At 42.0% G+C, this 16916-nt stretch overlaps 1 protein-coding gene across 9 annotated transcripts; it reads right to left on the reverse strand.

The window, feature by feature from the left end:
• Positions 1-43: 43 nt before the first annotated feature.
• CD226 (CD226 molecule) lies at positions 44-15822 on the reverse strand. 9 transcript variants are annotated; one of them, XM_083518775.1, is made up of 7 exons: positions 15685-15822; positions 15075-15395; positions 9370-9720; positions 6928-7039; positions 4238-4301; positions 2964-3050; positions 44-2498 (listed from the first exon to the last, which is right to left on the reverse strand). In XM_083518775.1, the coding sequence occupies exons 1-7, from the start codon at positions 15794-15796 to the stop codon at positions 2382-2384; spliced, it is 1164 nt and encodes a 387-aa protein (XP_083374901.1). In that variant the 5' UTR covers positions 15797-15822; the 3' UTR covers positions 44-2381. The 9 variants fall into 9 exon arrangements, with proteins under 9 accessions (XP_083374901.1, XP_083374903.1, XP_083374905.1 ...); XM_083518777.1 differs by having other exon boundaries at positions 9370-9717; positions 15685-15811; XM_083518779.1 differs by having other exon boundaries at positions 2953-3050; positions 9370-9717; positions 15685-15811.
• Positions 15823-16916: the final 1094 nt, after the last annotated feature.

Raw genomic sequence — 16916 nt, forward strand, 5'->3', positions numbered from 1 at the left:
CATTCTCCATTGACACTGACTTAGCAAATGGAACTCCTGATCATTGGTAAATATTGCAAATTTCTTTACTCTTATTCTTTGTAAATTTGATGATGCAGTTGATATGTCAGACAAAACAGAACATCATTGACATAATAGAGTTTTGTGGCACACACTTCCAATACATTTCCATTTCCTGAGTTCTTTGCTGAAAAACAACAACATCCATTGTAACATATGTGACTTGGATAAGGAGGTCACAGATGCCAATCATGGCAGGCAGTCAAACTCTTCAAGTCTGGGTGAAGCAAACTAACTAACTGTTGTAATTCCATTTGATTTTGCTGTAAAATAAATAAAGCTGCACAATGTCCTAGGCTGTTCATGTAATGCTGGAAAAATGTTCCTGATCTCCATCTCATTGGTCCAAAAATTACTGCCTTATGGACATAGCTATTTAAATTACACTTTTAGCTACAAGGAGCTCCTCTCTCTTGCTCTCTTTGTTATTACCTATAGATTAAATGGAGCTGATGCTTAGTGATAAAAGTCTAGAGAAAAATACCTCTTTAAAAACAAACAAAGTAGTAACACTAATCAGTAAACTATCTGCTCATTGTTCAAGAAATAAGATAATCATCTCTGGTTCAGGAAGAACTTGAGAACTCCTAAGCATTAGAGCAAAGATCACTTAATGATCTTAGCAGGTATAGCACAGGATTTGTTCCCATGTGAATGCAATGCCTGAGTTGATTCTAATAGTGGTAGTATTTGCTACTTATCTGGCCCTAGATCATCTTTCACAGTCCCTTAAATTTCCACTGGTTATAACTAAATGCACTGAGATTGGGCTAACTCCTTTATAGTTTCTGGTCTGTGGGCACTGTTAAAGTCATGTCAATAGGAACTATGTAGCCCATATATGTCACCATATTATATTTTAAGGTGGTGTGAATTTTGAAGTTCAACAGCGTCTGAGTTTACCTTTCTGAAAGAGATGAAACATTGTAATCCTGGACACAACATTTGGATTCCTACAGCTTTCCTTTTTCTTAATGTTGCTATTTCTTTTGGCTTTGAAGATAACATTTGAAAGCATATGGGCAATGTTGCTGAAATCTCAGAATGCAGAGAGGTGACTGAAGAAAATGGCAATAATTGGGTACAGTCCAACAACATATGGAGAACAACAGGTTCCTCTTCCCTGCCTTATGCCTTCTGGATGCCTGAAGGAAGTGTGTTTTGAGCAATGCTTTCTTTTCATTCCTCCCCATGCTTATTCATGGACAGTTCTTGCTCTCAATTAGAGTTTTCATTTCATTGACAAACTGGAGCGTGTGCAGAGAAGGGTGACCAAGATGATCAAAAGTCTAGAAACCAAGGCTTATGAGAAACAGTTGAAGGAGTTGAGTATATTTAACCTGGAAAAGAAGAGACTGAGAGGAGATATGATGGCCATCTTCAAATATCTCAAGGGCTGTCACATGGAACAAGCCTGTTTCTCCTACTCTGGAGCATAGGACTCGAACCAATGGCTGCAAGTTTCAAGAAAAGAAATTCCGACTAAACATCAGGAAGAACTTTCTGACAGTAAGAGCTGTTTGACAATGGAACGGTCTCTGTCAGGAGGTTATGGACTCTTCTTCCCCAGAGGTTTTTAAGCAGAGGTTGGATGGCCACCTGTATGGATGCTTTAGTTGCATTGCAGAGGGTTGAACTAGATGACTCTTGGGGTCTCTTCCAACTCTATGATTCTATAACTCAACCTTACAATAATTTATTCTAATTGTTTTCTAGAGCTTGACAGGAAGAGTCTTTTTGTTTTCACTGGTACAGTAGAAAAGGAAAGACTTGGCATCTGTTCATTTGCTTTCTATTTTCTGCAAGCTTGAGTAATCATATTACGGCAATGGGCAGGAACTTCTGCTCAGGCTGCCTGTTCTGGGCAGAAGGAAGGGTGTGTGTTTGTGTCCATATTGAATTGTGTCCAGAGGAAACATACCTCACCAGGAACCAGCAGCAGCTTTGTTATGGAAAGTGGCATCTGACCTACTCAGTGCTTGGCTGCAGGACAACTTAAAGCCTATTTTCAGTCTCTTATTTCAATAGTCCACTTATATTCAAATTTGTATTAGTACAAAGCAGCTCTGCTGACATTCCAAGTCGCATCACAGCCGATTTGTCTTCCTTGCACAACTATTAATCTCTTGACCCCTATGTAAATTATCTCTTCATATATACCTACAGTCTTCACACAGTTCAATTGTATGTGTGTGGGACTTCTTCGGTCATGGATGAGTGAAATGGTAGTGGAATGGGTTTTTTCTCACATTCAGTCACATTCCCAATGTATGTTGGAGCCTTGGCTCTAGGTCATTCACATAGTAGACAAGAGGCCATGTTCACATATGTCTGTGTGAGCAATTTGTGCAGTTGGCATAGACTGGATCTTCTGTCATTTGTCCTCTGCTAGTATTTACTGCACTCTGACAACCAGGTCTTCCATATTTGTTTGAAGGCTAGAGAAGAGAAAAGTAGAGAGCAGTGAAGAACACTGAGGACTACCACCCTATCAGAGATGCTTACGACAGAGGCAAATTTGAGGCATGTAATGGCTTTGGACGCTGACTGCAATGCCCATACACATTGTGTCTGACTGAGTATTCTGGAAACAGTTTTTCAAGTCTTGAGTTGGGAAGGGTGTTTGAGGCATAACACTCATGGCCCAGTCCTACCTCCTACCCCAAGCCAGAAACGTCCATGCACCATCCAGTTTATGGTGTACAAAAAAAAAGCAGAGAACAGAGGCCAAATAGGTTTCTTTTGCCAAAAAACAGCTGAAAAACTTCACAAAACCATTCACAGAACTCAGTGCCTTATTCCTCCTATTAGGGCTGCATCAAATGCTCTCCCTTTATCTTTTCTTTATAATTAACATAGTTGAACAAATTACTGGAAAAATGGCCATCTCACCAAAGGATCACCTTGTTTTGATGCTTCTTGTCAATCTCTTGTTCTCTTGGCTGCTGCGCCCCATTTGCCTTCACTCTATGCAGTCTCATTTGCCTTTGCTGGCAAGAGAACAAAGTGTACCAGGCCAGCATCAGAATAAAACAAAGAAGATGTTGTACGTCAAATAACTGCTAACAATGGGAACTCTTTGTGACCCCCCAAAAATAACACAAAGCTAGGTACTGTAAATGGTTTTGGCTTACCCTTAACATGGTTAGTGGTAATGTATAAAACACTTAAGATGCAGCTTGTGCATTCATCCATGCAGATTCATATATCAGCCCATGCCTTTGAAACGTAACATGATAAGCAATTCCTATTGAAACTTTGGCAACTTGGCCCTGAAGCTGTTGGACACCATCTCCTAAACAATACTTCCACAGACCAAACACTCTTCATATGCCCTCTGTCCTACACCACCAGCCATTAGAAAGAAACTGTGCTGTATCAGCACACAGATCAGCAGTGCTTAATAGTGCCTCTAGAATGGAAAAGAGATCTCTGTTGGGGATTTCCCCTTTCCCTCTGCTGGAAATGAAAAGGATGAATAAAGAAAGCAAAACCCAGACTAATAGAGTCGTGTGGATACACATTAGCCAAGCATCGAAGGCAAGAATGAATCAGGATGAGCTCAACCAAAGTTTGCTTTGGAGGTGGGGGGACCCAACAAGTCATATGGCATTTTCTTTTTAACCACAACCTGTGGCTTATCACTATGCTCTTCTATGGTTAGGTAGGAGCAATACCTGGTTTGTGAGCATATTTTAAAACAGAATCACAGAGTTATAGAGTTGAAAGGGACCACGAGGATCATCTAACCCAACCTCCTGTAGTGCAGGAATCTTTCACCCACATGGGTCTTGAACCCACAACCCTGAGATCAAGAGTCTCATGCTCTACCAACTGAGCTAAGTGTTATAATAAATCTCTGGTTAGTCTGAAGAGCATAAAAATCTTTAAAAGTTCAGAACCCTGCTTTAAAAATAGCAATACCTCTTTCAGTGCTGATCCTACAACGTAGCAAATCAACTGGCCCAAAACCCAGTTTGTTTTTATGGTATACAAAAGTATCCTAAATGCCGTAACTGTTCATAAATACTGTTTCCCCTCCCCAAAAAGTGATCCATGCTTTTAATAGGCAAGTTGCTTGACTCAAAAAGCTTGAGAGGCACAGCCATTAGACTTATTGCACACGGTGAAGATGATCCTCAAAAGGAGATTCTGTAAGAAAGGAGGCTTCACCTACATTTGCTTGTGTGTGAGCAAGACGAAAGGCTTTCATCATCATCATCCTTTTCTTCTTCTTCTTTCTGCTGGCACATAAAAAAACCGCTGTTGTTAGACTTGACCCACAACCAGGACATAGGAATTTTGAGGTTCTGTGCAAAATATTAAGGTGGGTTCTGGAAGGTAGAAACCCTGAGCAAAATTTGTGTTTAAATGCCTGACCAACTATTCATTCACTCCCCTATGAGATGATCAAAGTGTTCAGTCATGTTCTGTATGTCTGCTAGGAACTAGCTGCAGCCCAGCTTGAGTCACACTTCTACATTTGCAACTGCCTCATATCGAGGAGTGGGAAGGCACTTTTCCTCAACAGGAATCAGAAGGATATGGCCTCCCTCTTTCTAAATGCTTCCATGCTGGTTATCAGCCAATTAATGAGAAAGGAGCATTCACCCATATACAGTGGTACCTCGGGTTAAGTACTTAATTCGGAGGTCCGTTCTTAACCTGAAACTGTTCTTAACCTGAAGCACCACTTTAGCTAATGGGGCCTCCTGCTGCCGCCGCACCGCCAGAGCACGATTTCTGTTCTCATCCTGAAGCAAAGTTCTTAACCCGAGGTACTATTTCTGGGTTAGCAGTCTGTAACCTGAAGTGTATGTAACTTGAAATGTATGTAACCCGAGGTACCACTGTACATTCACCCACTATGTGTGGCAAAGTGGTTAAGGGTCAGCCCAAGTCCTAGAGACCAGGGTTCAAATCCCCCCTTAGCCACAGAGCTCTCTGGATGACCTAGGGCCAGTCACTGTCTCTTGGCCTAACCCAGTTTCCCAACCGGGGGCCATATGGCTCCCAGGGGGGGCAGGATATTCCAAGGGGGGCACAGGTGAAAATCACGGAAATGGGGGAACACAGCACAAGGCTAGGGGGAAGTAAGAAGTGAAGGGGGGAAATCATTTTTAAAATTTTAAAAAATCCTGATTGGCTCATTATCCATTTGGCCAATCACAAGAGGTAAGGGGGTGGCCCACAAGAACCTAATGCTCCTTTTTGCCGCATGCGTTTTCTTGGAGCAGTTCTTGTTTGTTTCCAGTGGAAAACGGCAATCACAGAGGCTCTTGTTTTGACTAGTAGAGCCTTTGATCCAGGACCCCTAGGTCAGGTAAGTGTGGTGGTGGGGTGGCAACGGGTAGGGCTGGGAGAGCCGGAGCTGCTTGTTGTTGCCAGCAGTGCTGGTCCCGGTGGCAGCCTGGGCCTGACTCTGCAAGGTGTGGGGTGCAATCCACCACAGCGCCTAGCAGATCAGGGCCTTTGGATGCTGCCGAGGGGCAAAGAGCCTGTTGGCACCGTTGGCTTAGCTCTGCAAGGTGCAGAGTGAAATCCACCCCAGCTGAGCAGAGTCGTCTGGTGCTGCTGACTTGCATCTTGTAAATAGCTAAGTGACTACTCACTGACTTCAGTGGGCCTTACTCCTAGACAAGGGTGTGGGGGCTATAGTGTTTCATCTAGGCAGCCAGGGCTCCTCCGGACGACAAGATCTTTTTGCCCAGGTCAGTGAGGACCAATTGCTTTTTAAAATTCTCCCATAAATACACCACTCCCTGTGCACCTTTTGGACAGTATCTGTAGGCTTCCCCCTCTGTGTCAAATAACTGGGATCAAATAAGTGTTGTTTACTTTTTATAATACAGTGGTACCTCGGGCTAGGAACTTAATTCATTCTGGAGGTTCGTTCTTAATCTGAAACTGTTCCTAACCTGAGTTACCACTTTAGCTAATGGGGCCTCCTGCTGCCACCGCACAATTTCTGTTCTCATCCTGAAGCAAAGTTCTTAACCCGAGGTTCTATTTCTGGGTTGGCGGAGTCTGTAACCTGAAGCGTCTGTAACCCAAGGTACATGGAAGATGAATCTCCCTCGGGAGGTTCTGGACTCTCCTTCCTTGGAGGTTTCTGAGCAGAGGTTGGATGGCCAATTGTCACGGATGCTTTAGCTGAGTTTCCTACATTGCAGGAGATTGCACTAGAAAGATAACCCTTGGGGTCCCTTCCAGCTCTATTAGTCTCTGCTTTTTCTGCTTCAACAATATTTCATTATGTTCCTATCATTTTATGTGATTGTATTTTGTATAAATTATAAAAAAGCAATAAAACATGTTCTATTTATAAACAAAACATTTAAAGAGTTCCTTTTCTACCAGCAGGACGATGGGGGGGGCATGGAGGTAGTCAGGATTTTTGTTAGGGGGCAGACTTTTGTTGAGGGGGACAGAACCTCATATTTGTATTGATTTGTGTGGATTTTTACTTATAGGAGGCAGCTGCTCCCCCCCCCCCGGCTATGCCCATGGGGGGCCACAGGAAGGGGGAAAGGTCAGAAGGGGGCCATGACAAGAAAAAGGTTGGGAAACACTGGCCTAACCTACCTCACAGAGTTGTTATGTGGATAAAATGAGGAGAGAACCATGTACACTTAGCTCATCAGACAAAAAAGGTGGTATATAAAGTGGTATAAGTGGTAAATAAGTGGTATATAAATATATAATAAAAAAAGTAAAATGATTTTTTCAATCCATTTGTTCGCACATTCATCACTGCTAATTTGAAGATCACCATTAATTTTAGCTGGGCAAATACATGGATTAGGTTTTAAGTAGGTATCAAGTCAGTGAACAAATATTAGATAGAGTACAGAACAATTTGCTTACTTTTTATGATGACAAATAAGCGCAGTAATGATGAGGATCATTATTAATGATAAGACAACAGCAGCTCCAGCAATAACAAAGATACGCTGATCAGAATGACTCTCCAAAGAAACTAGGAAGGTAAATGGTAAATGTTATTACTATTGCTCAAGAGGGAGAGAAACAAGACAATTTTCTGAGTGATAGACAGTCAAATGAAATTCAAGTCAGTTTGTGATCATGAAAAGCAAAATAAATGTTCAAGTGTGTGCGCGCGCACACGCAAGCCCATGTGTGCATGTGCTCATTTCTTCAGGGTTTCCAATTCTGGCTACATGAGGAAAATCTAATCTGATATTCTGAAATCTGGAAACCCTGCTGGAATTTAACTGAAGCATAACAAGCTCTAAACAGTGAAGAGATCAGTAATCCGATCTTCAAGAGTTTCAGCCTGGCTCATTGTGTTATCTCGTCAGATGTAGGACTTGCTTCAGTAAGAATACCTGTTTCTAAAAATTTTAGAAAATCAGGCTCACATTAGTTGCTGTTTTGTTCAGAGTGAGCACTGACTGCCAAACTTGTAGCCATGAAGTGCTCAAAAATAGATGCTCATGATGAACCAGTGCCTGCCAAATAGCAGTACAATTTGTGGGATTGCAGTGTCTGAAAAGGGTTCAATTCAGATTGACTTTGTTCACATAGCTGAAGACATCTGACTGAATACTTCTACGGACTGCCTTTGTACCATACTCATTCAGGGTCTATGCATGTCAGTAAAAAAATACCAACAGATTTAGCTTTTAGAAAAATACCAGAACCTGGAAGCTCTGCAGCAGTTTATGCTGTTCTGAGCTTCTCCAATATTTCATGTCTAGCATAAATACCCATGATTTCTTAAGAACAAGGTGTACAAGTCAGAGACACATCACTTGTCTTCTAGATCTGCCCTATCTTTGGAGGGGAGAAGGTTGATAGGATACTATTAAGTGTGTGTTGGAGTCTGTTCATTTCCCTAAAGATCTGGCAAAAAATGCAAGTGCTTTTATATTGACACTTTTCTTCACAGGAGTCCAAATTTTTTGTGGGTGAGTGCTTTCAACCTTCACTGCCCTGACTTGAGGTATATGGGAGAAACACTGACAGGCTCGACAGTTTACAACGCACTAAAACCTAACAAGTGGTTTGAACCGCTTGTCATGCGCCTTGCCACAAAGGGTTTTACAACATTTGCTAAGCACACACACACTGTGCAGGAAGAGGTCTCCGACAGTGAGAAACTACAGAGACACTTTCAAATGAGGCAAAAGAACTTTGCACCTAAGCAGATGTTGCACCTCTCATGTGGTTTCCTCCCACTTGCTTGTTTTTCAATTAAAATATGCCATGTGAGGAGCTTGCAAACATCTTCCCAATGTCACTGAAGCCTGAGCATCCAGTTTTGCACCAGAAAGCCAGGCAGCCTCTGGAGAGCACACAGCTTCACGTGACACAAACCAGATGGAGGATGCAAACATATCGCAATGGCCACGTTGAAGAGCAGGTGTTTGAAATCAATCATTTTCCTGAACAAATTCAAAGTATGGCAGCAACAACACTGGTGGGGGAAAAATAGCTGCATGTCCCTGTAAGTCAAATAGGGGTTGGTAAACAATATGTTGAAATCCAGGGCTACCCAAGAATTGTTACCTGCCTCGTGTGCGGAGCTGGAATTTCACCCTAAATTATTGTGACAAATGTATTGCGGGTTAAGACAACTTTCTTTATTGATTTAATCACAGCAGACTAACCTGTCTATTCATCTGGAATAAACTACCTGGAGCAGCAAAATAGCCAAGTCTGAAGATAACACCCTGTTCAGGTGTTGTTCCTGGACATTGAATGGGAACCTGAGATCCACACCAATCTTCCAGAGCTGAGCAGAAAGACCAGAAGGGGATTTCTAAGCATTCTCAGTTAAAGAAGCTTGGAAGTTCTCCTTGAGATCTGGAACTCTAACCACTGTTGAAAACAGTATGTTGGATGGGATGGGAGCAGATGATGATGATTTTCTTTATAGGAAGATTGCTATATAAGTGCTTCTGGATCCTCTAACACCCTCTTACAGCAGGAGATCTTGGGGAAGGAAATTGATTCCCTCTATCACTTCATTTTATCTGGACTGCTGGCTGCTTCCCTCCTTCACCACCATTGCTAGGGGGTGGTTATAGAGGGGCGGGTTGTGTCTATCATTTCCCACCTTCAATCTTTCCTCTTTAACACCTATCCATCCTTTTCTTTTCTTGCTAGTTTTTATCCAGCCAAGCCAAGCCCAACTAAGGTCCATTCTCTTTCACTCTTTCTCTCTCTCCCTTTGCCTTGCAAATGCTTTTCAAAACAACTATTCAGCCTCTAATTTTACATGTGTTTAAATTAATACAAATGCCTACAAACAACTGTAGGATTTTGTAAATTCCCTTTACTTACTGTTGCCATCAATGGTCAGTTTTGTCCAGACTGTGGCATTTGCACCATTCGTCCCAATGTAAGAACAGCTGTACATCCCAGAGTCAGAAGCTGTGACATTCCGAAGTATAATTGTGCTAGCCACCCGGGCGACACAGTCTATCACTACACGGTCTTCGTAATCTGAACCATAGACTGCTATACCAGATGTATCACATTGGACTATGAGGTCCACATGGTCTGTATAGATCCTTTTCCATTTCACTTGATAAAGTGTTGTTTCGGGGTCAGGCCCATAGGTAAAGTTGACATTTGCTCCTGGTTCAGCAATCATATGGCGATATGACAAGTTTCGAGGCTCAAAATCCCCTGCTTAAAAAAAGTTGAGGAAAAAAGAAACACTGTGTAAAAAAATAATAATAGATTTAACAACCACCACCACCCTCTCATTTTGTTTCAGCAAAACAATTCATTGATTAGGCAGCATGCTTACTTGGGAAGAAAGTCCCACTGAAGTCTGTAGAGTTCACTTTTGAGGGTAGATGTGCATTGGATTTCATTATAAATCTCTTATTTTCCTCACCTCAGCCAAGAAAGATGGTCTGAATCTCCCCTGCTGGTTACAGTCAGAGATTACTAGAAGACTGCCCCCCCCCTTTTGAAATTCATGTTTATCTAGCCCTTCCTTTACTGTGGATCATTTCTATCTGTGTTAAGAGGGTATGAACAGCCTCTTTCTGGGAAGACAATTCTTCATACATGCTGCCACACACCTCCCTGGCTTAGGTGCTAATGGCTATAAAAGATAGAATTCTAATTAGATGCTCCAGATGAACTGTTAACAATCGAGACCTTTAACATTGAATTTTAGATTTCTCAAGTTTGCTTCATATTTTTTTTTTACATGCAGTATCAGTCATAGTGCCTTTCTTTCATTTCTGTGCTGAATATATCCAAGCCTGCTGTTGTTTTCAACATTTTGGTTGGAATCTAAATACCGGGAGAATTCCTGAATAATGGGTATACACTATTTTCCAGAAAATGCAATGCAGTCATGCTTCACAGTTCTGAGGTTAAGAACAGGTCGTCAGCGGATAACATCATAAAAATAGAATTTGCAATCCTTAAATCATGTCAAATAGCTCATGTCCTTAATAGCATAATCCACCTAGTAGATTTTAGTATGTTGCTAGACCGTGCAGTCCTGAAGCCCAAAGTCTGAAGTTCAGAATGCAACAGCTGGACTCCCTGTCCCACAGAACAAAGATCGCTGGAAATGGCGGCCCATCATCCTGAATGATCTCACAGAATCGTGCATCCATAAACCCTGTCCTCAACACTGTCTTCCTTCTGTGTCTTGTCTTTTAGCTACTGACATTACCCCCCTCTCCCTCTCTTTGGGGTGTGTGTGTGTGTGTGTGTGTGTGTGTGTGTTTGTGCATGTAAGGGTAACAGTGCAGCTGCAGGAAGGAGATTACATTCTGATGTTCCTGCTTTTAGCAATACAGGAAGGAAGAGAACACCAGGAAGCCTAACAGAGAGATGTTCTAAGAAGCAAGGAGCTGCTAGGAATGACTGAGGTGGGGGGAGAATCTTCTTGCATCTCCAATAGCATTCATTCCTCTCCCCACCGCACCCCACTCCCCCACCCCGCCCACCCCGTTCCATGCAAGAATCCTGCTAGGGAGATCTTTTGCAGCTATTAAAGATAAATGAAGTAACAGAGCTATTACAAAGGTGAGGTGCTTTTATTCTTCTTCTTCATTGTTCTGCTACAGCTCCGGTTTAGTTTCTTCATGAGCAGATCATTACAATAGCAAGCATTTCCATGCCACTTGTTCCTCACTCATCTGAAAGAATGTGTGTCATTTTAATGGCTACCTATCACAGGTTCCCCTAGTTTCAGATTTACGGCTTCGTAAGCAACAGATCGGCTCTCCATTTTCTCTCCTGTCATATAACTACCTCATTTTTCGATCTTTTTTTAAAATGCCTTTTAAAATGTAGCAATTATAGCAACTTGAAATGCTGACATACTGCACATAAAGCTATAACTTCATAAAATGAAGGAAAAAAAGTAGAAATTTTCTGGATACTGTATGTGGCCCCCCTTTGATTTTCCATATGGCAATAGAGATTTGGCTGTCATTGGCACTTACAATCCATTTTCATATTGCCATATTTTATGTGATGGCTTATTGGGCTTCATTTTCCAACAGTATTGAATCTGTCATAATGTATAAAGCACATAGGATGTATTTAGCATGATGCAGTGCTTTTATGTTAGATGAGAGAAACCAAGTTTCATAACTCTGTTCAGCTAGTGCCAGCCTTATTTATTTTTGTTTATTTAGATCATTTGTTTCCCACACTCCTTGGCCAAAAAGGCTCCCAGACCTGCCTACATACTGGTACATGACGTTCTAATCTCTAAGCGTGTGAGATCCCAGAGGTTTACCTAGGGTTTGGTTTCCTTGGAATGAGGGACATTGGCGAGTGTGGTGTCTTTGTGATATATGGCTTATTTGCACATGTATACAACCCAAGCTTATGATGGAGCTTACAGAATCAACACCCCTAGAAACTCTTGTCTCTCCCAAAGCCACAGCCTTGGATTCAAGCAGAAACCAAGCATGTCTCTCCCTATCAGGCTTCTGCCTGTCTCTTGTGTCTAGCTCAGTTCACACATGCATGTCTCTGGCCCTTGTCCTTCTCACCAACAGGTGAGGGAGGGGTGCTACCCATTTGCCCCTTGGCACAAAGCCACTTCCTCTGTCACCCTAACAACCCATAATTAGGGGGCCATTAATGTGTCAGTGGGAGTCCCATGGACTGCAAGAAGATCAAACCTCTCCATTCTTAAGGAAATCAGCCCTGAATGCTCACTGGAAGGACAGATCCTGAAGCTGAGGCTCCAATACTTTGGCCACCTCATGAGAAGAGAAGACTCCCTGGAAAAGACCCTGATGTTGGGAAAGATGGAGGGCACAAGGAGAAGGGGACGACAGAGGACGAGATGGTTGGGCAGTGTTCTCGAAGCTACCAGCATTAGTCTGACCAAACTGCAGGAGGCAGTGGAAGACAGGAGTGCCTGGCGTGCTGTGGTCCATGGGGTCACGAAGAGTCGGACACGACTAAATGACTACGCAACAACAACAACAATGTGTCAACAAACTTGTCTGGCTATCCCAACAATTGAACTTTCCATTAGATTTTAACCATTGCTGTATCCAGGAATTAGAAGGGGCTCAGGCATACAGCCTACACACACACACACCCCTCCAAAAAAACCAAACCTCACAAAAATGCAATCATTCTAAACAAGGTAGTCCCTGTCTGCAGATCTGCAATCTAGAAAACACAGCACAAAATAAAAAAGGGACATGGAGGGAAGAGGACAAAACAAATCACAGTCGGCCTTGAGCAAGTCACAATCACTTACAATCACAAGGGTTTAAGGCTCAAGCTTTGAGGCTACAGAGCAAAGGAAGAATTACAACTTTTTCCTATAACAACTTGGCTACAGGACTGAGGACTTCTAGGAAATTTAATTTTAGTTTCTCCATTCTAACTTTTCCATCCACTCCCATTCCCTCAGGTGTGTGTGTGTTTAAACCTGGCTTATACAGCACATCTTGTTAATGTAGAACAGTCATAGGCAAACTCAGCCCTTCAGATGTTTTGGGACTACAATTCCCATCATCCATAGCTAACACAACCAGTGGTCAGGGATGATGGGAGTTGTAGTCCCAAAACATCTGGAGGGTCGAGTTTGCCTATGCCTGATGTAGAAACTAACAATTATTAGTAATAATCATTGATTCATTGATTCACTAATGACCAGTTACTGCCTTCTTTGATGCAGGCAACCATTTTAGTTATATAACAACCCTTAAAAAGGATAAAGGGTGAGAAAACCTCATGTTTCTGGTATTGTGTCACTCCAAACTTGTGTTTCTATGGTACCCTTGTGCTATCACTGAAGAGTCTTTTCAATCATCTCCCAACCAGAGGCGCAAGCTATGGCATTGTGTGAAAACCATAGGCTCTGTAACTGACTCATATTCACCTACTGTGTGCTACCTTCTGGAACACCAAGAACTCAGCACACTCATACACAACGTGAATATCTCTGGTTGCAAAGGAGTGTGATGTGCTCTGTGGAGGATGAAAACTGCCATGACATTTCCACAGGCCTTTCTTGTGTTATTCTGGCTACAGTTGAAAAGAGAGAGAATACAGAACTCATTAAACTCAACATGACAGGGATTGCGCCTGCCAATCAGAAGACAGCAGCTATGGGAGGCAAGTGTCAAATTCCCACTGAATTTCACAAACTGGACATCTAATTGCTTTTTATTCTACATGCAGACACAATATGAACCTTCACTTTGAAAACTTTTCACTGGGACTTATTAACAATCTGAACTGGGGACTCAGTGTCCAAGTTCACTTATTCAAAGTCCAGAATGAGAGGCAACAAAACTTTCAAGCTAGACAGGAAATCGCCGAATAAAAGGTTCATTTAACAAGGGCTGCTAGCTTCAAGTTGGTAACATACGCACAGCAGCATCCACAATTAAACACTCCTAGCAGCAGGTGGAATAATTGGATAGCTAGTGTAATTCACCGCTGACAGTCACACAACAAAAGCAGCAATTCCCTTAGTGCAGTTTTTCTTCTTTAGCTAAAATAGCTTTGGGAGGAAGATAATTAGTACACTAAAAGTCACAGATTTAGTCAGAGTTTCCCACAAAACACCTATATGTTCTCCGTTTTCTTGAATCTCTGACCAGCAAAATTGAGAAAAGTCACGCGTCAGTCTTGAAAGAGCAAAGGTGCTTGTGGGTGATTGACCTATTCCTCTCATTGTAAGCCAAACACAGTCATTTAAATGTTCATTTTTAAAGAGGATATGGGAGACCAATAGTTTGGTTTTTTTTTTTTTATTTAGAAAAGTCAGAATGAGGGAATTTAGATGATAGAAAAGGGGTTTCCTCAACTCTTTTTGCCATTTGACAATTCTCATTGCCAAATCTCTTTTCTAGCTGTTCCCTCCCACCACAGGGTTTCAAAAACATTTCTAATCCTGCATACATGAATTCAGAATTCCATGGGGTGGAGGAAGATTTGGAGAATAGAGGAGATACTGATATTTTAACAAAATTAGTTATGAGGTATGCATTCATTCTCTTTTAGGTGGTCAAACACTTTATATTGCTTCCATTAATGGTTACCGGTACTTGTCCTTTTGCCACATGGAGGTTGCCTCTGAGCCACTTTGGTTCAGTATCCGGAGCAGTGGGGAGGGGGCGGTGTCACAAGAATAAGAGTTGCAGGACTTACATTAATGGCGGACTTTGGCAACTCCAGTTTCAGCGGCTTCCTGTGCAATGGCAATATTCACGCCCCACCCCCACCTCGAGTTCCATCCCATCACTGTGGCATCCTCTGAGGCACCCCTGAGGCTCCGAACCCAGTGCGACCAAACCAGTAACGCTCCCCTCAATCCGCCTCTGCTCACATTGCAGCTGCATCCCTGAAAATATCTACTTTATTTTTAATCATAGCAGCTGATGCTTTCTTGCTGACAGATATGTAGGATTTGCACTTACCATTGATTTTATTATTTATTATTATATCATAAGAGGTTAATAAATTGAATTTATAATGTATACTGTAATTTACATTAGTGTATAAGGCGGTACTTAAAACTTTTACCTTACCTGATTGGACAACCTGTATTCTCTTTTTCCAAATCCCAAGCGGGAAGGTATGAAAAGAGCATAGATAAAAGCCAGTATCTTCCCCAGTTGTGCTATTGAACACCAAGGACTTGATGTTCGAGGTATCGTTAGTAACACTAACTCTGTCCTTATATTTGCTGGAAATATGCAATTGGTCAGGCAGTTTGAAGACTGCAATGTTCTCTTTGCCCTCCTCCTTCCGCCAAAACATCTGGACTATATTTGCAGCCTTCGGAAAGACACATTCAAGAGTCATGGCACTGGCAAGTTTCACAGTAGAATCCACATGTTCTCCTTCAACTGTGACAGAAACAAGACAGAAAGAGAAGAGGGGGAAAATGCTGTTATCTTCATTAAACTCTGAACCACAGTAACACCTGCAGCATCTAATGATCAAGCTAAACGCTTCCAGAACCAACAGCCCCCCTCCACCATCCACACCGAGTACAAGTTGACCAAGCTCAGGCTAAACAAGGATCTCCAAAGGGTGAAATTATTTCTATGGAACTTACTACAAAACACGCTTACGATCTGTAGGCAAAGTATCCAGAGCTTACCCCCAGCATGCTACTTAAGAAACTTATCTTACTTTGATATGATTGCAGAGCAGCAACAATGAAGAAGGCAAGGCAATCCATCTCCAGCACTACTAAAAAGACAGTCACAAGAACTTCATTTAAGTGTCTATTTCCTGACCACATGATGCATCCTGTTGAAATGCGTAAGCAAGATGAAAAGCCATTTCCACAGTTTTGTAGAAATAGCAAATGAGACTAAATGTCTGCATGACCTATGACAAGTCTGTGAGAATCTAAGATGCTCCCCTTCTTAATTTAAGTTACTTTCACACCCATCCTAGCTGCTTAGGTTAGCAGGGCTGAGTGGTATCTGATTTTCAGCATCACAATATATCACCAGGTAAATTTCATGATAGCTTGATATATCATGATATATATCTACAGCGGCAGAGGGTCTCGCCGTACCTCCCCACCCCATAGAAGGCCCTCGTCCCACCAACCTCTCCCTTTTTATCAAAGGGAGGGAAGGAGGGCAAGGAAGCAAAAAAATAGTCTCCTTTAAATAAATAAATGAAAAACCCTTCCTTTTTGATATGGAGGAAAGCTGTGTAGGGGGAACCAACAACATAAACACCACCAGAAAATAAAAATAAAAACTCTTCCCCCTCTTTATTTTTCCACCAGTGGGGGTGCATGTGAGGAAAGAAAGAAGTGCTTTCCAGTTCTTTATGTTCTTTGGTTACTTTGCTGAAGTGTCCATCTTTTGTTCCCTGGTATATTGCCTTGTTGAAACACTTTTCACAATGTTATTTCAATACCAGTATGATGAATTTATTTGCACAGCCCTACAGGTCAGTTTCAGATCTTAGTCCCCGTCCCTGTCCCCATTATTCCTTGTCTACTTTCACACTGCTAGTAAATTTCAGTAGTTAATGGTGTTGGGCTAGGGACCTATTGCTACGCTTTAAAGTCAGGTGGAGCTGATTTGGTCTGCAGGTCAATTTGACCCATGGCTAAGCTATGGTGAGAGGATGACAAATTGGGTGTGGCCAAATGTAAAAGGAGATATGGGGGGGAGCATGAAATGACAAATTTGCAGGGTCTTGGGAAACCACAAAAATCTTTAGCGACACAGAATCACACCACAGGGCCATAGGGCAGGCCAGTTAAGAAATATTGTATAATATTACATTATATCATATAATATCATATTATTTTTTAAGTGGACAACTTGGGGGGCAAGAGGCACACAAATAAACCTTTTGGGATTAAATGATTATATCAGAGGACATATGGGAGCAGC

The sequence above is a fragment of the Podarcis liolepis genome (assembly GCF_965112155.1).
Source record: "Podarcis liolepis genome assembly, chromosome: 8".
In the NCBI taxonomy this organism is placed as follows: Eukaryota; Metazoa; Chordata; class Lepidosauria; order Squamata; family Lacertidae; genus Podarcis; species Podarcis liolepis.